Source organism: Eschrichtius robustus, chromosome 14 (assembly GCF_028021215.1).
Source record: "Eschrichtius robustus isolate mEscRob2 chromosome 14, mEscRob2.pri, whole genome shotgun sequence".
NCBI classification, from domain to species: domain Eukaryota; kingdom Metazoa; phylum Chordata; class Mammalia; order Artiodactyla; family Eschrichtiidae; genus Eschrichtius; species Eschrichtius robustus.
Genome location: NC_090837.1, coordinates 3,621,527 through 3,647,077, shown reverse-complemented (window position 1 = coordinate 3,647,077; position 25,551 = coordinate 3,621,527). Strand labels below are relative to the sequence as shown.

General features: G+C 49.4%; 2 protein-coding genes across 6 annotated transcripts in view; one reads left to right on the top strand and one right to left on the bottom strand.

The window, feature by feature from the left end:
- Positions 1–9,168, bottom strand: part of SLC15A4 (solute carrier family 15 member 4) — a 28,450-nt gene extending 19,282 nt beyond the window's left edge. Inside the window, exons 1-2 of one of the 2 annotated variants that reach the window (XM_068563355.1) lie at positions 8,577–9,168; positions 1,656–1,951 (exon numbers count right to left, since the gene is read on the bottom strand). In XM_068563355.1, coding sequence (XP_068419456.1) covers positions 1,656–1,951; positions 8,577–9,101 — 821 coding nt within the window. In that variant the 5' untranslated portion in view covers positions 9,102–9,168. The remainder of the gene's footprint in view (positions 1–1,655; positions 1,952–8,576) is intronic. The other variant, XM_068563356.1, reaches the window with a different exon arrangement.
- A 149-nt stretch (positions 9,169–9,317) lies between these two features.
- GLT1D1 (glycosyltransferase 1 domain containing 1) overlaps positions 9,318–25,551 on the top strand; it is a 106,036-nt gene continuing 89,802 nt past the window's right edge. The window contains exons 1-3 of one of the 4 annotated variants that reach the window (XM_068562888.1): positions 9,318–9,813; positions 9,927–10,214; positions 12,248–12,433. Coding sequence is in view for 1 of the 4 variants with exons in the window: in XM_068562886.1 (XP_068418987.1) it covers positions 21,163–21,230 (68 nt within the window). In the remaining 3 variants the exon portion in view is untranslated. Of the gene's footprint in view, positions 9,814–9,926; positions 10,215–12,247; positions 12,434–21,123; positions 21,231–21,558; positions 21,670–25,551 lie in introns of those variants that run through there. The other 3 variants (XM_068562887.1, XM_068562886.1, XM_068562889.1) reach the window with 3 other exon arrangements.

Genomic DNA, 25,551 nt, shown 5'->3' with positions numbered 1-25,551 from the left:
AGGTCATTAACCTGCCCAAGGTCATACAGCCCTAACCTGTGCATAAGGAGAGCACAGCTGGAGAAGTCTCTAGACCACCAACTTTTCTGCAAGCTGGTCCTTTTCTAAGACTTCAAAAACCAACCTAAAGGGAAAACAGATTCCTAAGTCCAAATTGACTTCACCACACCATGTGTCCATGAAAACCCAAGTGTCCACAAAGCAATGGTGTTCTCTCGCAGAACTCTCTACCAGGTACCACCCACACAGACGCACTGAAAATTTAACGATATGTTTTGCTAATGGCATTCAATCTGTAGCCTAAACATCCAGGATCTGAAACCCTGCTTCTGCCTAATTAAAATGAGGCCCCGGTAAAGCACTACTGCTTGCTGCTGAGGCAATGAGGCTTCAACTGTTAAAAATTCTTCAGTGTGGTCCCACCAGCTGCAGTTCTGAATTATGAGTCTGAATGCCACACCGACCCACTAGAATTCCAGGGCACTGGGATGGTTAGATGTGCCGGAATTCCGCACGGGGACAGCTGAAGCAGCTAGAGACGTTTAGCCTGGAGCGAAGGGGCAGGGCCACAGAGCTGCTTTGGTACAGCTTCAAATCTACCACGTGGGAGGAACGTCAGACAGCTGTTATGGTTCCAAGGACATAAATTAGACACACGCAGACAAGCCATGAGGAGGCAGACAGATGCGGGGTCGGCCTGCAGAAAGAAGGTTCCTGCAGAATGTCAACCTCTGGCTCAGGGACTGAGCGCCCATCTCGACACCTGCCTTGATCAAAATATTCCGAGAGGCTCAACTCCAAAGGGTCCTGGGGACCTTTCTGGGGGGATGGACATACTCTGTATCCTGACTGCATTCTGGTTACACGATGGAATCTGTCACAATTCCCAGAACTGTATAGGTAAAAGGGACGTATTTTACTCCATGTAACTTATGCATCAAAAAGTAACAACAAAAAAATTCTGAGGTCTCTTTTTGAGCTAAGTTCTGGACTTTTCTTCATTAACCTGCATCTAGGGTGACAGACCTTCCGCCACAGTTTGCCCAGGACTCCCCGAGACCCGGGACTTTGCGCTTTAAGACCTCAGGTCGTGGGCAAACAGCGCTAAACCCGGGAAGTGCCCTGCAAAGGGGATGATGGAGTCACCCTACCTGCATCTCAGTTCTGCTCTCCTGCCCTTCTCAAAGAGCGGCTGCAGTGACCCCTGGGGGACGGGCCACGCTGACCCGCGCCGCAGCTTCCTGCTTAAGGAGCACAGACAGGCAGCGACCAAGTAAGCGACTGCTTGGTTTCTCACTCAAAGGAGTGCACCGAGTAGTACACTGGCTCTTCGATGCCCTCGGCAAGGCTCTGTCTTTATCACCTCACACGACTACGTCGCCGGGAGCCTCCATCTTACATCAGCAGTGAGAGGAAGGTCAACGTGCAGGTTAGAAATGAAAAGCACGAGCCCAGGAGGGAGGCCGCTGGTCTGTCTTTAAGATGGAGACAGAAGTACCTCACACCCGCCTCCTGGAGCTGGTGTGAGACATTTCAACCTCAGCCCCGTGTCCCCCTCCACGGTGAGCACAGGACAGACAAAAGGCAGCACTTTACTTATGACGGTTGGTAAGTCACGCGGAAAACTGAGCCTGTGATGAGAATAAAGTGCTCACCCACTAGGACTGCGTTCCCTGATTCCCTTTTGGGGGCAGCACGAATACACCAGGATCCTGAACACGTCAGTGAAGGCGCTGCCATCGGGCGGCTTGGTGATGAAGAAGGTCTGGCCGCAGAGGAAGACCACGAAAGCCACTCCGATGCAGACAGCGGGGATGATGTAGCCAGTGACAAAGCTCACGTTCTGCTGAATGTAGGCAATGCCCCCCAGAGAAACGATCGCTCCCAGGTTAATGCTCCAATAAAACCAATTAAAAAATCTTCTCGTGGCTTCTGGACCGCGATCTTTAACCTAAAATAACCGGGAGGAAAGAGACTTAAAAACGTGTGATCATCCTCAAGGATGCAAAACATATACGATGTTTTCATATATCACTATATCTTTATATCAATTACTGTTGTCCTCACAGCCTTTAAGAAATGCAGCACATGGGAATTCCCTGGCGGTCCAGTGGTTAGGACTCTGCACTTTCGCTGCCCGGGCCCAGGTTCGACCCCTGTTCGGGGAACTAAGATGCAGCCAAAAAAACCAGAAATGCAGCCAATCAATCAAAATGGTGTTTACAGATACAACTGAGGGTCCCCTGACCAAAAAAATGTATCTTACGCTTTTAATTACTACAGATGCTGGGTAGTGCTTCTCTTAACTCTACTTAAATCCAACAAATCCTAGAGAGTTTCTCCAAGTGTCTCCCGTGGACCACCTGCTTTGGAAACGCCTGGCATGCTCCTTAAAAATACAGACTCACAGGACCCACGTTCCAGGACTACCCACTCACCATCTCTGGGGTTGGGGCCCAGGAATCTGCATTTTAAACAACTTTCCAGAGGACTTCTACTCACAGCCATATAGCTCCACGCCTTGATAAATCTGGAACAAGGGGAAAATTACAGACAAACTAAAACTGCATGCTGTTTTTAGACCAGGAAGCCTCTCACTGGAATCAGGAGACGTTCTGATAAGGACAGAGATCCCTGGAAGGCGCAAAAATCACCGATTTCCTGAACGCAGACAAACACAAGCACCAGGTAACACAAGCAGGTTCTAGGCGTGCACTCTCCCCAAGACCTGCCCAGCCGGAGCCCGTCCTGGCGGGGACAGTCCGTGTGGGGTGGGCACCCCGTGACGTCCCTCCCTGAGGATGGCTTCTCACATCTGCGTGGACACCACGGGAATGTGCTCTGCGCCAGCCGGAGTCATTCCTAGCCAGTTTCACCTCATAAAATGTTTAAACAAACTTTATTAGCTAGAGGCTGACGCTGGATCATGTACAAAGACTGTCAGGTGTTGCTGTCTTGGGAACTTCTGTTGCCTCGTCCTTAAGTTACAGGTTACGAAAAGGCGGGACAATTCCTGGTCCAGTAACAGATCCGAATTCTGATCCACAGAGCAATCTCCTTTCCTAAGTGAGAGAGGAGGTTTTCAGTGGGGGCCTAAACAACCAGTTGTGACGCACAGAAACCACCTTTTCAGCCCTCATATTATGCAACATGACACTTTAACCTCTACTTTTTAAGATCAAACTACAGACGTAAATATACAGTCAAAATCGCTTGTCCCTCCAAAAAAATTTAATCCAAAATGACTAAACATGGATATTGTGATAACAAATAATATACTTGAAGTAATTATCTGGTAACCACCGTCTCAAACTGAAAATCTGAGTTTTAAATAAACCGCAGGAGGAGGAGGAGCTTAAACTTGACTCCCACCCACGTCAGAAGTGAACAGAGGTCCTAGACCAAATGCTGGCATGATTACTGAATAAATGATCTGTACGGAGGATGTCTTACTTTTCTAAGACAGACAGCTCTCCATGAGAACACAACACGTTTATTTTTTTATTGTTTTTGGCTGCGCCATGCAGCTTACAGGATCTCACTACCCCGACGAGGGATCGAACCCGGGCCCCCCGGCAGTGGAAGCGCGGAGTCCTAACCACTGGACCGCCAGGAAGTCCCCACAGTGCGTTTAAATGTCACTAAAATGGACTCAAATATTCATGCTATCCTGGAAACAGACCAGAGGGAAGAAAAAACTGTAAGCAGACACGGTTACAGAGAAAATGTAACTAAAGATATAAAAACAAGTAATTAGAGTGGAGGGCAAGCTTAAAAGGGGGCCAGTAAACATAATATCTAAAGTTAATGCAGGGGCTTCCCTGGTGGCGCAGTGGTTGAGAATCCGCTTGCCAATGCAGGGGACACGGGTTTGATCCCTGGTCCGGGAAGATCCCACATGCCGCGGAGCAACTAAGCCCGTGTGCCACAACTACTGAGCCTGCGCTCTAGAGCCCACAAGCCACAACTACTGAGCCCGTGCGCCACAACTACTGAGCCCGTGCTCCAGAACCTGCGAGCCACAACTACTGAGCCCGTGCGCCTAGAGCCCGTGCTCCACGACAAAAGAAGTCACCGCAATGAGAAGCCCGCGCACCGCAACGAAGAGTAGCCCCGGCTCGCCGCAGCTAGAGGAAGCCTGCGCGCAGCAACGAAGACCCAACGCAGACAAAAATAAATAAATTTTTTAAAAATTAAAAAAAAAAAAAAAAGCAGACAATATACGTATTAACTGAACTACATCTCGGCCCTTCCCAGTATCTACAGTGGCACGGCACACATCCTGGTAAACTTGGCAGTCGACTTATTTGAACTTCCCAGTGTAATTCACTAAAATTACTTCAGGAACCTAAGCCTATCACTAGACCCTAAATAACCACATAGCAGTGATTTTCTTGAACAAATGGGAAGCCGGCTCCTATAAACCGCAGGTCACATGCCTCCGTGCCCTGGACTGACACCCGCACTTCATGTGGGTCACGTTACGTCACCGTCCGTACACCTGCCTCCCGCCCCACACGAGCGACGGTAAACAGCACCATCATATGACCGGTCAAAAGACACCGCTGCAGCCAACTCAGAGAAGTGCAGCTAAAGGAACAGGATCCTGGGGAGTGAGTCAGACAGTCGGCTGATTTGGAAAAATTCCTTTAAACACACAACAGCGCAACTTTTCTTCTCCCTCTAGAAAAAATGTATCTTTGCTCTCTTTGTCTGTAAAAAAGAGTGCTTTCAGTTCACTCTTTCAACTACAGGAGCCATCCATTAAGAATGACTGTGACCTCTGAGGAAGGTTAATCACTCGGGGGAAAAGACAGGGCGGACGTGATTTACGTCAGCATCACCCCTGGACTGTGGTGTACATCTTCCTTCAAAAGTCAGCTAAGGCCTCCTTCTCAGGGCTGCACAGCATGACCCCATTCATCTCTCACTCAGAGGGTTTCCTAGAGGCCCTGTATCGCAGACAAAGGCATCAGTGATAGAGAAGCATAAAGGCACCTTCAAAGTATTACTCAGCCATAAAAAAGAATGAAGTAGTGCCATTTGCAGCAACATGGATGGACCTAGAGATGATCATACTAAGCGAAGTCAGTCAGTCAGAGAAAAACAAATACCATGCTATCACTTATATGTGGACTCTAAAATATGACACAAATGAACTTATTTCCAAAACAGACTCACATAGAAAACAATCTTATGGTTACCAAAGGGGAGAGCTGGGGGAGGGATAAATTGGGAACTTGGGATTAACAGGTAACACACTACTATATATAAAATAACCAACAAGGTCCTACTGTGTAGCACAGGGAACTATATTCAATATCTTGTATAACCTATAAAGGAAGAGAATCTGAAAAAGAATGTATATAAATGTATAACTGAGTCACTTTGCTGTACATATGAAACTAACACAACACTGTAAATCAACTATACTTCAGTTAAAGAAAAGAAATCCTGGGAGTTCCCTGGTAGCCTAGTGGTTAGGATTCCCTGGTGGCCTAGTGGTTAGGATTCGGCGCTTTCACTGTCGTGGCCCGGGTTCAATCCCTGGTCTGGGAACTGAGATGCCGCAAGCTGCGGCACCTCTGGGGGACGCCTCTCAAATCCCCTTCAAAGACCAGCCAGCACCTGGCACAGAGCAAGCACCTTGGCTGAGGGGTACTAACATTTTCCTTTTACATGTTTTTTTTCACTGAGATACAATTCTCATAATAAAAAATTCACCCTGTTGAAATGTACCACTCAGTGGTTTTCAGTCTATTCACAGATGTGCAACCATCACCTCTATCCAATTCCACATTTCTTGTCGCACCAACAAGAAACCTCCTTTTACAGTAGCTTCCCTTTCCCCTCTCCTGACTCCTGGCAACCACGCGCCTCCTCGTCTTTATGGATCTGTCTATTCTGGACGTTTCACATAAATGGAATCATATAACATGCCGTGTTCTGTGCCTGGCATCTTTCAGCGGCATGATGTTTTCAAGGTTCATCCACGTTGAAGCAAGTACTTCACCCCTTTTTACTGCTGAAGGATATTTCACTGTATGGAGAGACCACACGTGCTTTATCCACCCATCAGTTGATGGACATCCCCTTAACTTTTTAGTAAAAATATTTTTAAACATACAGAAAAGTTGAAGGAATAGTAAATCATACACTTCTATAACCTTCATTTACAGCCTTAGTTCTTTTTCTGTATATATATGAAATACTCTTTTGGCTGAACCCTTTAAAAGTAAGTTACGGCATCATCATTTCACTCCAAAGATTTCATCATGAATCTCCTAAAAATAAGGCCATTCTTCTACATAAACACAAACCATTATCACACCTAAGAAAATTAACACCAATGCAACTTTATCTAATATGTGGTCTATAATCAAGTTATCACAATCGTCCCAATAAATGGCTTTTAGAGAAGCTGGGCTCCAATCACGAAGCACATGTTGTGTTTGGCTGTCAAGTCTCTCTGATATACTTAAATATAGAGTGGTTCTCCTTTTTCCATGGCAGTGTCACGTTAGAGAAGATGAGGTCAGTTCTCTGGCAGAAGAGCACGTTTCTTTTTAAGGTCCACATCTAATTACACATCAAAAGAGCGCAAATTCTGTCGTGTCTTCTAGAGAACCTCTACAGAACCACTCATTCTTTTCAGGAATGTTAATCCCTTGTCTATTATCTGCTGGAGAGCAGGAATTTTTAAGTCAGACTTTCCGGGTTTAAACCCAGCTCCTCCACTCACTTGCTGTGGACCTGGGTAGGTCAGACCCCCTAAGCCTCCGTTTACTGTAAAACAGGGACAATTAGGGATATAAATTGTTGCGAGGTGTTAGATAAGATTGCATAGGAAGAGCACTCGGTACAGTAAGGGGCATAACCTGAACACTCAGGGCGCACTTTAGTCCTGTGGCCTGGTCTTTAAAGAAGGGTAACTCCCAGTCCTGTGCCTTCGCGGTTGGCCCGTGAGCTGCCGGCACCCCCAAGGCCAAAGCCACCGTCACAGAATGCCCATCTCAGTTAAAGGACACATTAAGAAATCAGACCTGCACCTAAACCCTGGCCTGACCACTCTCTACCTATAGGACAACAAAAGAAATCAATCTTTTTGCACCTCCATTTCCTCATTTAAAACATGGGTATAAGATTCACATGAGGTTCAAATGAGTTCAAGTATGGAAAGCACATTCCATGGTGCAGAGAAGGAGGTGAAAAATTCAGGACATTAGGCAACTATTATTTCCAACATTATAAGGCGTCGCCTTTCACAGGTGTGATTAAAGTTCAGATTCAGAGGCCAGGCTCTTGCACCCTGGCTCAGTCATGTACTAGCTCTGTATCACTGGGCAAATGATTTAACCTCTCAAGCCCCAGTTTCCTCATCTGTAAAATGGGCACGGTAACAGCAGAGGAGTCCTGTGAACTGACAGAGTACTCGGCACAGGGCCTGCTGCACAGTAAGCCCTCCGTAAATGTTCGCAATCACATGGCTACTCAGCGCAAAACCCCAGGAGTTATCTTCCCTGTTGCTTGCATAAGATCCGCCAGCAATCCCGGCCCCTCTACCTCCATAACTTATCCTGAATCCACCACTTCACTCCATGTCCACTGCCCCGTCCTACTGCAAATCTCTAACCTCTCACCTGGCCAGTGAAACAGACTCCTGCCTGATCTGCCTGCTGTCAGCACTTCCCATACAACCTAGTCTCTACAGCCGACGTCCGCAAACTTCTTCTGTGAAGGGGCAGGGTGTAAATAGTTTAAATTTTAAGTGACGTTCAGTCTGTCACAACTACTTGATTCTGCTACCATATTGTGAAAGCAGCCGCAGCGTATGTGACCAGGAAGGTGCAGGGCTGTGTTCCAATAAAGCTTTACGTGTAGAAGCTGAAATTTGAGTTTCCTATCATTTTCATTTGCCACAAAAATATTCTTTTTACTTTTTTCCTATCGTTCAAAAACCTAAGTACCAGTCTTATTCTTAGCTTGTGGGCCCTCCAAAAACAGGAAATAGACCAGATTTGGCTGGCAGGCCGCAGCTGCCAGGCCCACGCCCTACAGAAACTGAATTTTTTAGAAACAAATCAGATCACATTACCCCCTGCTCAAACCCCAAAAAAGGCTCCCTACTGTATTCAAAACAGACCTCAAACTCTTTACAAAGCTTCACATCACGAAGCACCTGCCTGCCACCCCTGTTCCCACTTCTTCTTTTGTTTGAAACATACTTGTCGCATAACCTTCCGTAAGTTTAAGGCGTACAGTACGTGTAGACTTGGTACACTGATGTGTTCTGTACTGCAACACGACTGCCACGGTAGCTGTAGCGTCCCTCTCTTCTGGCCCCAGGGCCTTTGCACTTGCAGAGGCCCAGTCCGAAAACTCCTCTGCTCTCCCCCAGGTCTCAACTCCTAAAGCTCCCCCCCCCCACTCCTAAAGGTCCCCTCCTAAAGGAAGGAGGCCCCTCGGTCTGCAGCCCCCGCGCGCCAGCGCCCACCCTGCGCGGTCCCCCGCGGTATTTGGGTTTCCCGGTCCGCGGGCGACCCCGCCCCCTCGCCCCGCACCTGCGCGGCCCTCACCTGGTCGGCGCCGAAGGGCGTGATGTTGGCTTTGACGGCGCCCACGCCCAGGCCCACGAGCGCGAGCGCGGACAGCGCTGCGGGCGCGCAGTAGCGGGCGGGCGCGTCGGCACACGGCGTTGCCGAGCAGTTGCGGACGCGCGTGGGGCGGGGGGCCCCGCAGAGCGCCGTGCGCGTGGCGGGCGCGGCCAGCAGCGGGAAGGCCAGCATGCCGAGCAGGTAGAGCGCCAGGCTGAGCAGGATGGCGCGCGCCCGGCCGAGCCGCGCGTCGGCGAGCCAGCCCCCGAACGGCGACACCAGGTAGGTGAGGCCCATGAAGAGCAGCAGCGCCTGGCTGGCCTGCGCGCCCTCCCAGCCGAACGCCGTGCCGTTGAGGAACAGCACCAGGTTGGCCGTGACGCCGTAGAAGGCGGCGCGCTCCAGCAGCTCCGTCAGCAGCACGGCCGCGCACGCCGCGCGCCGGCCCTCGAACGCCGCCCGCCGCGCGCCCAGCAGCGGCGTCCGCTCGTCGCCTGCGCCCGCCATGCGCCCCACCGCACGCCGGCAGCCCGCCCGGCCGGCAGCTCCGCTGCGCAGGGCTCAGCCCGGCTCTCCCGCCGCCGCCGCCGCCGCCGCCCTTCTCGCGAGACTGGCCCCGCCGGCCTTCTCGGCCCGCCCCGCGAGCGGCCCTATTGGGCGAGCCCGCAGCTCCGCCCGCCGGGACTTCCGGTTCCGCCCCGGAAGCCTGCCCGGGCGGGGGACCTGCTTCCGCTAGCGGTGGTTCCGGAGGGCTGGGGTGTGACCCCAGAGAGGGTTTTGAAAGTGAAATCAGAGGCAGGCCCTCCGAGGTTCCGAACCCAGACTTCTTACGGTGGCTTCAGCCTCTGCCTGCCCTCCAGGCTAGTTTGCTCAGGCTGGCCCCTGCTCCCGCGCCCGGCCTCCTGCCTCCCTGCCCTGGGACCAGGTTTCTCTGTGCTCTGTTGACATTGGGAGCAGAGAGTTCTTTGTGACATGCGTTCTGTGCATTGTAGGATGGGTAACGGCATCCCTGGCCTCTCCTGCACTTAGATGCCCGTGCCACCCCGCTCCCCAGTTGTGCCAACCAAATCTGTCTCCGGACGTTCCCAAATGACCCGCGGTGGAGCAAAGTCGCCTGCACTGAGAACCACCGCCTGAGAACAAGCTCAGAGCCTTGTTTCCTTGTCGCATGGCTGGCCTCCTGTTTTCCTTCAGCCCTCAACTGGAGTGGTGACTCCTTGTAAGCATTTCTTGACCAGCCCATCTAAAGTGGATCCCACGCCCATCCCCTTACCCTGTTTTAGTTCCCCCCATGGTAACTGCCACGTTTTTTGTTTATTCCTTTGTCCCCAGCTTGTACGTGGTCCCCACAATGATGAGCTCCATGGTGGCAGGGTTCTTGTGTGTCTTGTTCCTCACCATGCCCTCCGGCACCTACACCAGTGTGGGACATTACACCGGAGTGGAGCGGAAGGGTGTTCTCCAGAAACGGCCTCCAGCATGGCTTCAGAAATTGGGACCCAGGGCTGTCATAATTCAGCTCATGTGAGACCATTTCTTCTTCTTCCTCCACCCTTAACTCCAGCTAAAACCAGGATGGAGCAATTACCTGGGAAGTGGGCTTGCTGGTAGGTCATCTGGGTAAGTAGTCCTTCCTAAAAGGCTTGAAGTAGCATGTATTAACTTTTTTATTTTTCAAAATGTCTGATATCTTGACTGTTGCCTAGCAAGGTGCTGGCACACAGTGGGCAGTAGATACATATTTAATGAGAGAATAATCGGATGCCAAAATAGGACTTGTCCCACCCTATCCATTAGTGCTAATCACCTTCAGCTGTCAGCTCAAATGTCACTTTCCTGATCTTCCCAGATTAGACCAGATCCCCCTTTTATATGTCATTAGAGCACAGTATACGTTTTTCTTACACCGCACCCATTATAATTTATAATTATTTATTTTGTGAAGCTCTTTATTAGCTGTCTTAAAAGCTAGGAGGGATGAGATTTTGTTTGTTTTGTCCGCTACTATATTCCTAGAATCTTAGGACAGCACTCGCCAGTGATAGATATGTGTGGAATTAACTGAATAAGTGAATGACTGAATATTTGTTGAATTGTAAATGGTGCCGGAAGAGTGTCTTATGTTCACCTAATTTTTTTTGAGACTCCCGTGATGTTCCACAGCATGTATTAGTATCCTAATTTCGCTAGTGGAAAAAGCAAGCCCCTCAAGAGTCCGGTCTAGGATCACACATCTCGTAGGCATTAGAACTCAGACTTGAGTAAAAGGCTCAAAACTAATTGCTAGTCCAGTGCTTCTTCTACACCCCAGCTGGTACATAAGTCAAAAACCACGAGTATCTGTTTTAAGACTGACAGCATGATACGCTCAGGCAAAGAGCAGAATAACATTAAACATGGAATGAAAATAAAGCCATTCACCTTGAATCATGTGGTGACTTAGTGGTGAAGCTCTGCCCAAAACAGATGTGCCATTTTGGATGACAGCAAGCTAACCCAGTTGGGTTGTCTTATTTAAGAAGGATAAAGCCAGGTGAAAGGGGGGTGGGAGGTGGCAGTTACAGAGCTTAGGATGTGCACCCAGGATTCGGGAGCACTTGTTGCTGGTCCGCGGGAGGTCTGCTGTGCACCCCAATCTGTGTACCCAGAGGCTGCAAAACAAATCCAGCGGGCAGAAATGTTTTCATGTGGTTGCGATGTTTAAAAGAAGCGAACCAAGACCATATAATTCAAGATTCCATTTCTATGAAATGTCCAGAGTGGGCAACTGTATGGGGACAGAACGCAGACTGGTGTGTGATTGCCAGTGCTGGGGGAAAGGGAAGATTGGGGAGTGACCGCTAAAAGGTGGGGCGTTTCTTTTTGTAGTAATGAAACGTTCTGAAATCGTGGTGATAGTTGCACAACTCTGTGAATATACTAAAACCCACTGAATTGTATACTTTTTTTTTTAAGGAATTCCTTTTATTTTTAATTATTTATTTATTTATTTATTTATTTTTAGCTGTGTTGGGTCTTCGTTTCTGTGCAAGGGCTTTCTCTAGTTGCGGCAAGTGGGGGCCACTCTTCATCATGGCGCGCGGGCCTCTCACTATCGCGGCCTCTCTTGTTGCGGAGCACAGGCTCCAGATGCGCAGGCTCAGTAGTTGTGGCTCACGGGCCTAGTTGCTCCGTGGCATGTGGGATCTTCCCAGACCAGGGCTCGAACCCGCGTCCCCTGCATTGGCAGGCAGACTCCCAACCACTGTGCCACCAGGGAAGCCCCGAATTGTATACTTTAAATGGATGAACTGTGTGGTATGTGAATTACATTTCAATAATGCCGTTACCAAAAAAAAAAAAAAAAGTGAGCCAACAGTTAAAAATTGGGAGGTTTCACATATAAATTTGGATGCCCTGCTGCTCTTGAAAACACAGACGGGAGCCCTGGCAACACTGGGACGTGTGGCTGCCTGTGACACTAGTGACCACCTCCCGCTCCTGCTTGAACCACACCTCTGGTATTTGTGCCTTTGCGCATTCTTTGCAGGTCACAGTGCCAGAGGGCTGAGCCTGTGACCTGCTTTGGTGAAGAGACTGGCAGAAGCGTCCCTGAGCCAGGCCTGAGCGTAAACCTTAAGAATTTCTTTTGTGCCTTGGGAGCCCTGAACCAGCTACCTTGCTGGAGAGACCACGCGTTGGGGGAGATTCTGCAGCTACATGGAGAAGGGGTCCCGGTGCCTCAGCCTCCCAGCTCACCTTCCCGATGAAGGAAGACACACAAGTAACCACCAGCAAGACCAACAGGACAAGCTGCCCAGCTGAGCCTCCACCCAGAAGGCAGAATTAACAGATCGCAGGTGAACAAATTACATATTGTCATGTTAAGCTGCTAAGTTCTGGGGAGGTTAGGCAGCGTCAGGTAATGAAAACACACCTGCCTTCCCCCAGAGCCATGATCTGCTCACACCAGGTAGGCGCCCCTGCCTTTAGACGGGGCACCAGCTGTCTGGCTTACACAGATCCTCCCAACTCTCTGTTGTCTTATTTTTCTCCCAGTAGAGAAATCGTTCCCCACATCTGCACTGTCCACTGTCCAACTTAAATTCGCTCACATTTCATACAGTGAAATATTTTGTTTCTCAGTCATACCAGCCACATTTCAAGTGCTCAGTGGCCCCAGGTGACCAGTGGCTGCCACATTGGACAGCACAGTACTGGTCACTCCACCGTTACAAAAACTTCTGCTGGACAGCCCTGCTCTGTATTAATGTGCGGCGGGCCCAATTGGCTGCTTGTCACCAACATCCACACCCTCTTTCTCCCTGCTCCCCACCAGCTACCCATAGAGCTCAGAAGAAACCAGCTTCATCTTTGTTTCTGGATCTGACTAGTCAACACCAGTGCTAAGTCTCTAATGCGTCTTCACAGTGTTCAGAAACCCGGACTCTAGCCATTCTGGATGTGAATTTCCCCTGGGGCCCAGGAGAAGACAAGTGACACAGATGGGCCCAGTCAGGCTAAAGGAAAGGACTTTTACTCAGTGACTGCAAGAGAGATACACCCTTCCAGACCAGGCGTGAATTAGGACGCCCATAGCCCTAGTTGCCGGGGGGTGGGGGGCAGCTATTTCACAATCATGTGATAAGCCAGTGTAGGATGAAGCCAGCTGTGTGGATAGCACAGTAAAGAATCAGAGAGATGTCACATAACAAAAGATAGTAAACCTGATATTGTTTAAGCCACTGTGTTGGATTTTCTGTTACGTGTAGCCCCAAACCACCTATTGTGATTCGATCAAAAAGTGGGAAAATAAAAAATATAAGGGAGGGCAGCCTGATATTTCTCCCCCCACACACAGCCCAATTCGCTCTTAGAGTTTTCTCTCAGAAAACCGCTCGCGGGCTCTAGAGCGCAGGCTCAGTAGTTGTGGCTCATTGGCTTACTTGCTCCGCGGCATGTGGGATCTTCCCGAACCAGGGCTCGAACCCGCGTCCCCTGCATTGGCAGGCAGGTTCTTAACCACTGCGCCACCAGGGAAGTCCTTAGAGTTTTCTGCCTGGTCCCTGTGATCAGTGAGCTCGCAGCCTGTGTACTAAGCCCCAAAGATTGAATACCTAAAGAACTGATAATTGATGTACGTTGAGTCTCGCCACTTTGTTGGGTATACTTGTGATACACCCCCTGTTCCTGAAAGTAGTCGTATGAGTCTCTCCCATGCACCTAAAATAATCAAATAAATAAAAGACCTAACTCATACAGCAGGCGTCCAGGGATAGGTGACACCGTCTTATCAAGTTTTATGGGCGGCCTCTTTGCCTCCAGGGCCCTCTGGGAAAGAGGACCTTACCGCAAGTATGCTTGTGGTGTGGGCTGGAATTGGAAATGCGCTGTTTGCTCAAAACCCAGGGCCCTCCCTTCTCTGCCGTCACCCTGTCCCCTGTGCCTTTCTCGGAGCAGAACTCAGAGAAGATGCCCTCTGATGGGAGGTATTCAGAAACCACCCAAGGTGGAGGGCATTTCAGGGGCTGCCCAATTTCTCTGACTTCTTTCGTGATATTTCTGCTTCTCACTTCACATCTGCATGGCTCAGCCCTTGCGACCAGACAGTGGCATGTGCTTACGCACAGTTTCAGCTTCCTCAAAACGCTGGCTTACAAGTAGTCATCGTGGACTTTCTCCACCTCCACGCGTCGCTCACTCGGTCAACAAACTGCTGACCACCTTCCCCACGTGTCATGACGGCTCCTTGTCAACACTCACGGCCAGTGCTTCTGCTTTTCTGTTTCCCAGTTCCCTGCAGAGGGACTTAGGCCCAGCTCATCTTTGTGCATCAGGCCATGGCATAGGTCACTAGCTAAAGTCGCAGGCCATGTCATCGGTCTTTCGACTCTCCTCAGGTATGGAAAGTTGTCAGAAATTCTGTTTATTGCAGGGAGTCCCTGTTGCAACAGTTCTATCTGGCTGGGGATAATCTAGGTAGAAGCAGAAAATAGAAGGACTAAAAACAGAGCCAACCAATGGAATGGAATCAAGTCTTGTTTTCTGGAGCCCAAACCAGAGCCATACCAACCCGCCTTTGTGAGAATGAATTCAGCTTTCAGAATGACCTGTGTTTTATTTTTACAGAAGATGTGAGAGCATGTGACCAGGAAGATGGGTTTTGATTTGACTCTTTTGAAGCACTTGCTTTATTTGACCTTTGGAGTAGCAACCTCTGCTTCTTGGGTTCTTTCCCTCCTGGGTTTTAAAGACCCACAAGACATCTGCAAAAGTCGGGCATTCACAGATAGAAAGAGGGAGGTATAAGAGGGAATGAGAGAGTTAAGTGAAAGAAAGTGAACTTCTGTTTCTTCCTATTTGAAGTACAAGATGTGAACAAATGTGGGACCATGCCTAACCATTCTCTTTTAACTACCACTTTAAAAAAATTCCTTATAAATATCTTAATTTATGTTGCAATCATAAAATAGATACTTGGTAGTTATAAGTGTATTTATTTTGAAAATTAGGCCTTACAGGAAAGATCAATGGAGATGAATCCAAAGGATAAAAATTGAAGCACATACATGAAATAATTCATCATGTGATAATTAAAGGCATTTCCAATCCGTGGGGAAAAGAATGGATCATTCAATAAATTCTGTTGGAAGAAAGTAAATGTGGGGAAAATTGGCTTCACATATTGTACTGACATAAATTCCAGATGGATAAAATATTATCATGGACAAATTGAAAAGATAAAAGCGTTAAGAGAAAATTGGGCAAATATAAAATCTCAGGAGGGGAATGGTTTTCTAAGCCTAACACTAAAGCCATAAAGGAAAAGTTAATTGATTTGACTCCATAAAGATATAAAACTTATCTGTAAAAAAGAAAAGAACAATTGCAGTTAACAGCAAACAAACTGAAAAAAAATATTTGAAATACATATGACAAAGTTGCTGTCCTATTTTATAGAGTTCTTTGGAATCTTATGAAATGTATTGGATAAGCATCCAATAAATAAAATTGGCAAAGTGAATGTCCAGGCATCATGGGGAAGAGCTGTCCCGTGGGCCTAGTCAGCACCTATTCCTCCTCTGGTAAGAGAACCTGGATTTTCTAGGGAAATCAGTGCTCCCTGTGGTTCAGGTAGGACTGGCTGGTCCCCTAGGCTAGGAATGGTCATGTGACCTAAGCCCATCCAATCAGCAGTAGTCCATCTATTGCACTACAGCGGCGGGTTCAAAGATGGACATGCGACCCAAATTAGTTTAATCAGAGCTAACCCCATGACTTATTCTGGAGTAACCAGGAAAAAACATTCCTCTTTCTGCTAGATTTGGAATTATAAAGATGTGAGCTTGGAGTTGCTGGGAACCATCTTGTGAAACCCAAGAATTAAGCAACCCAGAAGAAGGTTGAAATGAAGTGAGAACGCCCTTGTTTAAAAATGACATTTTCTAGGTCTTGGTTCTGACCCTGGCTTAAAGTAGCTTCCCCCCCCCCACCCGGACATTTCAACTGTGAGCCCATAAATTCTCATTTTGATTAAGCAAGAGTGACTTTCTGTCATCTGCAATTGAAAAAGCCCCAACTAATACAAGCAATACATACACATGCCTGCACAGAGAGAGAAAAGAAAAAATACAATGCCCTTCAGGAAAAAAAAAAATCAAATTTCACCGATGATTACAAAATGCAAAAAGAGGGATGCTTTGTCACTTGAATGGAGAAATACCCAGTGTTGGCAATGTTTTGGTAGATGAGTGTGCATGTAAATGACCAATGCAGAGTTACATTGTACGACTGTTCTGGAGGACAATTAGTCACTTGTATGAAAACCACATTTGCCTACACTTTGAAAGTGCAATTCCATTTCTGGGAACTTAAGAATGTGTGCAGAGACTTAGCTATAAAATGTTCATTGCAGTGTTGCTTAAAATAGCAAAACGATTAGAAACAGCAAAGATACACGATAAGAAGGCACTGGTTAAATAAATTACAGTGCTTGCATACACTGGAATGTTATGTAGTCACTCGCATGTTACTGTAGAAGTAGGTTCTGAGAAGTATTGCTGATATGTCATTGTATTAGTTTTCTGTGCTGTGTAACAAATGACCCCAACCTTAGCGGCTCAAACAACCGGCACTTATTATCTGGCAGCTCTGCAGGTCGGGAGACTGGGCATGCCTAACTGGGTTCTCAGCTCAGGGTCTCACAAAGCTGACAGCGAGGTGTGGGTGGGGCTGAGATCTCACCTAGAGCTCTTTCCAGCTCCTGTGCTTGTGGCCGAGTGCAGTTCCTTGAGGTGGGGGCGTTAGGGGGGCCCATCTCCTGCTGGCTGGCAGTTGGGGGCTGCTCTCAGCCCCTCGTACCTGCCAGTACTCCTTGTCACACAGCCCCCTTTATCCCCAAAGCCAGCAATAGAGAATCTCCCTGACATCGTATCCTCTCTCATACTTTGCATCTTTCCAACATCAGGAAATGCCCAGTCCCTTTAAAGAAACAGCTGTTGGGTTTGACTCACCCTGCATATGGAGGGCAACTGATTTGGGAACTGAATCACTTCTGCAAATTCTCTTCACAGCACCACCTGGATGGGTGTTTGAACTGGAAGAAGGTGTAAAACAGGAGGTGGGAAATCTTGGGGGCCAAGTTAGAATTTTGCCTATCACAATTGCAAAAAGAGCAGTTACTCCCCCCCACCCCAAAGTGTAGAGTGTTCCTATTTTTTTGTAGCAATCACACACAAAAAACAGGATACAAGTCAACAACTGAGTCCAAAAGAGAGCCAAAGAATCATAGTAAAGAATTCACATTGCCTGTGTTACTTCGGGAGGTCTCCTGCTTTCTGTGTCTCAGTTTCCTCGTCTGCAAAGTGGTGAGAACCATAGTACCTACCGTCTAGGACTGGGGGGAGACTGAGGAGCATGGCAGAGTGCTTAGAACCTTGCCGAGCACAGGTGAGCGCCACTGTTACGATGATTATTTGTGCAGTCTGGAAAAACTTGAAACCAAAGTGTTCATAGCCTTTTTCTCAGATAGTGGGATGCTGTGTGATTTTAAAATTCTGTTTTGTTTATCTGTATGGCTATGTAACAAAACTTGGTTGTGTAATAAAAATAAATTGAAAATTTTAAAGGTTAACTATGGGCCTCTGCAAATAACAGGTTGTTCCTGGAAGCAGTTAGAACATCTTCCCTTTAGTACACCTCCAGTGTGGACAGAATTGGACTGTGTCTCTTCCGTAATTAGAAATAGGAAGCCTTATAGCTGCACCAAATGCTGTCAGACTCACTGTCTCATTCAGCAGTGCTGAGAATCTTTGGGGTGAGCGTCCTCCTGCTGAAAAGTTATGAAATGAGTCTGCCCAGCCATCAAAACAGCAGTGGGAATCATAGGCCTGCTTTCTTGCCCAAAGCTCACAGGGGAAATCACTTACTCCTGGTTGACTTCCATATGTTCATTAAACAACACTAGAAGGAACTAGTTACTTTCAGACCAACAGCTTTTTTTTTTTGCATTTGGTCACTTTCAAGTGCTGTCAGTGAAAGCCAGAAAAAGGAAACATAACCAGTGCACTTAAACCACAGTTCAGTTCTGCATGTATCTTTTTTTTTTTTTTTTTTTAATGAAGATCTCTCTCTCTGTTTCTGTCTCTGTCACACACACACAGCATTTGTAGTTCTCAGTACTATGGAGAGGAATGATGGTGCAAAGATGGAAAACTCTGATGGAAATAAAGAAGCAGAATGCCTCACTTATTAATATGAAGGGAAAAAAAAGAAAAAAAGATGTCAAGTGTTGCTTTTTTTTTTTTTTTTGGCTGCACCACGTGGATTGCAGGATCTTAGTTCCCGGATCAGGGATGGAACCCAGGCCCTCGGCAGTGAGAGCGCAGAATCTTAACCACTGGACCTACAGGGAATTCCCTTGAAGTGTTGATTTTTATTACAGACCCATTTCTAAAGTCAATATGCGCACAGTGCCCTCCCTTGAAAACGCTATCACTTTTATACAGGGTAGATAATTTTCCCTGGTGCTAGGAACTAAAGAGATGGTCTGAGCAAACACTATGATCAAAGAACAAACAAATTTTTCTCTACATATATTTTAAGACCCTTATGTTAGAAGCATCTGGATAAATCTCCTAAGAGATGCCAACAACCTTTTCTGTTCTACGCCCCCCCCCGGAATTATTTCTACATTATTCAATAATAACAGTTGTCTTCGTACTCTTTTATATTACCTACTTGGGAGAATCATAAAAGACTTCATCAAAATGAACTAATTAACTATGATACTGTTTATAGTTCTTATTTTCCAAATGGGTAAATGGAAGCCATGAAAGCGTAAGGTTACGGGCCCCCAAAGATATATCAGAATCTCTTACCTCATGGAACTGGTGTCTTCCAGAAAAATCGAATAAAAGCCAGCTTCAGCCTAGCAAATCCTATTGTGGCAGCACTGACTTTCACTAAAAAAAAATCAGGAATGTACTCTCATGGGAATAAAATCTCACAACAGAGCAAATTCAGTGGTTTTATTTAATCCAACAAACATCTATTGAGGGCCTTCCCAGTGCAGGACTTTGTCCCCAGCAAGCGGAGGTTAGAGTGGTGAGTGAGCTCAGGACCAGGGTGAGGGGTGGGCTGACCACTCCCTGATCATGAAACAGAATGGGGTCAGTACAGAAGGGACAGAGAGCATGGGGGGGGGGGGAGGCCTTCGTACATGCAGCCATCTGTGAAAGGCGCCTCTGAAGTGGATTGAATGGTAGCCCTGAAAAAGATAATGTCCACATCCTAGTACACCATTTTATTCAGGGTGGCAATGTACCCAGCTAACAGACTGTATTTCCCAGCTGCCTTGGGTGGAAGATGTGGTCATGTGCACAGTAAGATAAAGTCACAGACGCGGTGTGTAATTCCAGGAGGGGCCCTTAAAATGAAATGCACCATTTTGCCCTTCCTTCTTGCTGGCCTGTAATGTGAATGTGATGGGTGGAGCTCTGGCAGTCACATTGCACCTAGAGGCCATCTTAAGAATAAAGGCCAAGGACTTCCCTGGTGGCGCAATGGTTAAGAATCCGCCTGCCAATGCAGGGGACATGGGTTCAAGCCCTGGTCTGGGAAGATCCCACATGCCACGGAGCAACTAAGCCCGAGCACCACAACTACTGAGCCTGCACTCTAGAGCCTGTGAACCACAACTACTGAGCCCGTGTGCCACAACTACTGAAGCCTGCGCACCTAGAGCCCGTGCTCCACAACGAGAAGCCACCGCAATGAGAAGCCTGCACACTGCAACAAAGGGTAGCCTCCGCTCGCAGCAACTAGAGAAAGCCTGCGTGCAGCAACGAAGACCCAACGCAGCCAATAAATAAACAAATAAATGAATAAAAATTTTTTAAAAAGAAAGAATAAAGGCCAAACAAGACCATGCTGGAGAAGAAAGAGAGAGGTCTCTGTCCCTGGTGACTATGGAGCCAAGATATAAACTTCAACTTCTAACAACAGGAATACAGATTGAGCTCACAAAGGAACTGAAGTGCACCTACAACCACTGTGGTAAACTGGGGAGCTCAGGTCTCATCTGTTAAACAAGGAGGCCACCTGACTGAGGGGGCTTAAATGCCCAGGTTCTTCCTTAATCAAACCAAAACCTAAGCTGCAAATGCCTCAAGGTTACAGAATCGAAACCTAAAGACAACCAATCATGAAGAGCCAACTAGACTTCCAGCAGTAGCCAATTAATAATTTCCTTACTTCTGCCTTTTAGGTATGAAAGCCTCACCGCAGCTACTGTTTGTGGGCCCTCCTGGCCGCTTCCGGTTCTGTGCTACCCAACTGGAGTAAACTTTTGCTCTAACTAAAATTTTAAATAGCCCTCAGTTTCTCTCTTAACACTTCTGAAGGGGCGCCTGCTTCTTAGCTCTGTTTACTGTGGGAAAGATGGCTACTATTGCCCCATCTCTCATTTTCAAGAGACACCAGAAGTCCCTGGTGGTGGCCCCATGGAAGTGGACACCGCTCACCCTGGTCCCTGTGGGAGGGACTCGGCCATCACCCCTGGTGCCGGCCACCGTGGAAAGGGACCCGCGGACCCCTGGTCCCCATGGCAGCAGCGCGCAGCCAACCTGGTCCCTCTGAGTGTGTGTGTGTGTGTGTGTGTGTGTGTGTGTGTGTGGTGGGGAGCCTGTGGCCAACTCTGGTCCCTGTGGCAGGAGATTGTGGCCACCTACCCCTTATCTCTGTGCGAAGGGACCCGAAATCACCTCTGGTGACAGTCCCCATGGAAGCAGGCCTGCGGCCGCTCCGGGACCCCCGTGGGAGTCTCTTCTGGTTCCCTTGGGGACCCGAGGATCCCCTGCCGCTGGTCCCGTGGGAGGGGCCCCGCGCCCCGTCCCCCACCCCCCGGACACGCCCCCGCCGCTGCCCCGCGCGCCCCTGACCCCCGGCCCCGGAACCGGCGAGCGCGGGCGCGGCCTGGGGAGCGGCGGGCGGGCTGACGGACCCCGGCCGCCCCGGCCCGCGTCCCCGCCCCGCCCCGGGCCCGGCCTTGGCGGGCGGTGGACGGCCGGGCGGCGGCGGCGGCGGCGCCATGCGGCTCCTGTTCCTGGCGGTGCTCCGGCGGCACACGGGCAACGCCATCACGGCCCAGCGCGTCCGGTAGGTGCGGCGGCGGCGCGGGTCCCGGCGGGGGCACCGGCCGGGGGCGCGGGGGTCGGCCCGGCCTCCCCGAACCGCGCGCCCAAACGGACCGGCCGGAGGGCGCGGGGCCCGGGGGAGCGCGGGGCGGCGAGGGGCGCGTGTCCGGCTCCGGCGCGGGGGCCCGGGCCCCGCCCGGCGCTGCGGTCCTAACGCTCCCCCGAGGCCGCTCGGCCGGTGACGCCGCTGGTGCCCGGCGCCGGGGCGGCCCCGCGAGGCAGGCAGCGCGGCGGAGGCTGCTCGGCGTTGTGCGGGCGCATCTCGGCGCGGCCGTCGTCACGGACGCTCCGTATGGATCGTGAGCGCCCTAGGTTTGGGGAGGCGGCGACGGAACGCGAAGTCGGGGCTTCGGGACGCGGCACGTCGGCGGGGACGGGAGAGAAAGAATACAAACACATGGGTATAAATATGCAGTGAGACCTCTAGACCCGTGTACACGCACCCGCGAGGGCCGCTTGTGCGCGTGCGCTGTTTTAGGCGGGATGCTCTGGGGAGACCTCCGTGTTAGAGTGACATTTGCGCAGCATCCTGGGTGCCACGAGGGTCCCCTGAAGCTGGGGCGGCCTGGCGGGGCGGGGGTGGGAGTAGGGGTGGACCAGGATTCCCAGGCAGAAGGAGCAGCAAAAGCGCAAACCAGTGTTACTGGACCTGCCATACAAAGTAGCCTTTCCTTGGACTTCCCTGGTGGTCCAATGGTTAAGACTCTAAGCTTCCACTGCAGGGGGGCACGGGTTCAATCCCTGGTCGGGGAACTAAGATCCAGCGTGCCTGCGAAGTGTGGCGAAAAAACAAAACAAAAAACCCCACAAAGTAGCCTTCCCTCTTCTCCTCTGCCGTTTCCACCTTCCCCGTCTCCTTGCCTGGTTATCTTCTTAACACTTATCTTTTCCTGCAGTTATCTTGTTTTCTAGGTTTATTCCTCCACTTTTTCTCTTCTCCCTGCTGGAAGGTAAGTCCCCAGGGCAGGGAGGTTGCTGATTAGTGCCCGAAGTTTCATAGCAGCTTTTTTTTTTTTTTTTTTTTTAAAGCAAACTGACTTGCTTCATGAAATTTCTCAATTGACTTCCCCTCTGTGGGCCTTCTTCCTCATCATCCAAATGAGTGATTGGGGCTACACCTCCCCTTTCACATCCCTTTCTCCTCAAATATGTTAGTTCTCCTAAAGAGCAGCCGGGGCAGGATACATCAGTCTTCTGAAGTTTAGGGCTAGGTTTTTCCCATGAGGATTTTCACCGCACAGGTTTATCTTAAGTCAGTGGCACCGCCATCACTCATTTGGAAGGCAGCTATGCTCACCACTGTTTATTTATTTATCTTTTGGCCGTGCTGTGCGGCCTGTGGGATCTTAATTCCCCCACCAGGGATCGAACCCGTGCCCCCTGCCGTGGAAGTGCGGAGTCTTAACCACTGGACCGCCAGGGAAGTCCCAGCTGTCACCCATTTGGACATAAGCAGCCAGGAGGCACATGGTGGTCTCTGTCCTCATGGAGCAGAGTCCAGTGGGGGAGAGAGAGATTGCAGGGTTAACCAGAAATGAAGGAGGTGACTGGGGCTGCGGCTTCAGAGGAGGACTCTCTGAGGAGGTGACATTCAGGCCAAGACCCCAGTGACAGAAGGAGGCAGCCACTCAAGGATCTGGAAGGATGGATGGACTTGGGACAGGGTAATAGTACGGACACAGGTCCTGGGGCCAGAGCAAGCTTGACAGGCTTGAGAAGCAGAAAGAATCCATGCTGTCTGGACTAAGGGCAAGGAAAGGAGGTCAGAGAGAGAGAGGGGCCAGCCCAGCAGAGCCTGCACCCATAGTTTATGCTGTGGAAACTAGAGAGAACATCCATTATTTAACACCCCACTCCTCACTCGAGCTGTACACCGGAGCCCAAATCTTTCAAAGGCTTGCAGCCACCAAAGGCCCCTCAGGGGAGCCAGGCGGACACTTCCACGGACATTCAGCAGGGTGCAGGGCCCTTTAGTTACTTTGTTCTGTGTTTTCCTGGCTGTGCATGACGCGGAGTAAAGATTGTTCTTTGTGCTTTGCTCTCTCTTCAGAGCCAGGCTTTGGTCTCCCCTTCACTCAGGAAGGATAGCTGGGGGGTGGGGGGGAAGAAAAAGGGAAAAGCGGAAGTTGCTGGAAGACATCTTCTGTCTTGTGAAAGCCTAGGTTCCTTGAGGAAATGATGCTCGGTGTCCTGAAGGGGAGGGGAGGGAGGTTTCCATGGTGACAGACTTCCCTGGGAGCCAATTACCAGGAAGCAGTGAGAACCAGAGGAGCTCCTCAAACGTTCTCTGGGGAAGACCCCTGAGACCCTCCAGGGACCCTGGGCAGCAGCGGAGGGAACCCCCCCCCCTCCAATGAGTAAGATCAGGGTCCTCATCAGTCTAGCAGGGGAGGGTGTCTGAGTTAATTAAGAAGGGACTTAGAAAAAGAAGGAACGAGTCTATTCTTGCACACTCAAGCTTGTAGTTGTGAGTGAACACCCGATACGTAAATAGCGATGCTGACTTGTGATGGGCACATCCGTACAGGACTGGACGTGTAGGATGCTCTGGGGAACCACCCCAGGCTAGACGTGGGACGGTTCAGGCATCGCAAACTGATAGAAAGACACAAGCTCTGGAGCAGACCTCCTGCCTTCACAAGGCGGCTTCCCTGCTTAAAATCCCTAAGATCTAGGCCAGGTTACATAATGGCAGCTCAGACCTGCCACACAGGCTTGTTATGAGGATCAAATATGAGTTAATACATTTTCAGTGTTTTGAACCAGGCTTGGTGCTTAGTACACACTTAATAAACGTGGGCTATTCGTAAGAATATGAACCTGAGTTGGCGAGGCAGGGAAGGGTCAGTGTTGGGGGGTGTCTCAGGCAGAGGGGCAGCAGGTAGGATGTGGGCAAGAGCGGATCCCTTCCCAAACTGAGTTGTGCAATCTTAGCAGAATAGAATGTTCTAGGTCAGTGATTCTCCATGGGAGCAGAGGCCAAGAGAATGTGCAGAGGAGGAAGGAGTGATTTTGCCCCCAGGGGCATGGAGTAGTACGTGGAGGCATTTTTGTTGTCACAGCTGGGGGTGAGGGGCTCCTGGCATCCAGTGGGTAGAGGCCAGGCGTGCAGCTACACACCCTGCAATGCACGGAACAGCCCTACGACAGAGATTGAACGAGCTCAAAACGTCCGTGGTACCGAGGCTGACAAACCCCGCCCTCGGGGGAGTCTGCAGACGTGGCTGAGAGGCAGGTAGGATGCAGGTCGCACAGGACCTGCAGTTTTGTGCCAGGCACGGGATGCAACCATGAAACGCTATCAGATTTATATGTCGTCGAAGATGGTTTGGGCTGCAGCCTGAAGGGTAGATCAGGATGGTGGCAGAGGAGATGCCATTTGGAAGTGACATATTTGAGAAGTGAAACGCACAGGGCTTGACAATTGAATATGGAGAGTGTCAAACGACAAAACGAATACAAATTTAGTAATGACGCTGATTCCCCTTATTCAAGGGAAAACAGTCTATGGATTTGGGGGCACAATGCCTCCCAAGCAGCCTAGCCCTCTTCTGAGGGATTTTGGCTGAGAGCGAGTTTTATAGAGTCTCAGAAGCAACAACATGGAAACAGGGCATGACTGGCTAGGCCATCGGGGATTTCCTTACAAGGTAGCAGGCCCTATTTCTCTAGGGTCAGGGACCCCGCCAAAGATGAGTCAGAGCATCGTGACTGATGTGTATTGTTTCCTTGACCATGAGGCCTGTCCTATAACACAGACTGACTTACGCTGAGATTTGTGACATCAGCCGGGCCATGGGGTGGCCTCCACTTTGTGGGTCCTGATCTACAAATTAACTTCATCAGGAGTGAGAGGGAAAAAAAAAAAAAATCCACAACTTCCTTCGTTATAGAGGGAAAATACTGAGAGAAAACCAAGAAAAGCTGGGTATATTGGGGTCTTTGTAGTAACCTTGGGCCTCTGCTGTCTAGGAGTTTTTTAGAAGGTGTAGGTGATGGAGAAGGCATGTGGGGGGAATATTTGTCTGCGGATTGATAACTAGAGAGGGACTGTTTTATTGTCTATGTGGCACCTTACATATCCTTCGGTATAATCAGTCTGCCCTGGGTCAGGTAACTTTCCCTTCTAACCTAGGGGCTGTTTGCTAGAATTTTTAAAACCCTAATCAGGGCCTACTCTCTGGGGTTGTCTCCTAAGCACTTATAAATGTTAGAAACCTGCGTCAGAGGTGTTTTTTCACCTCTGAACAAAAAGGAGCTCTGTTTGGGGTATGCGGTTTGCT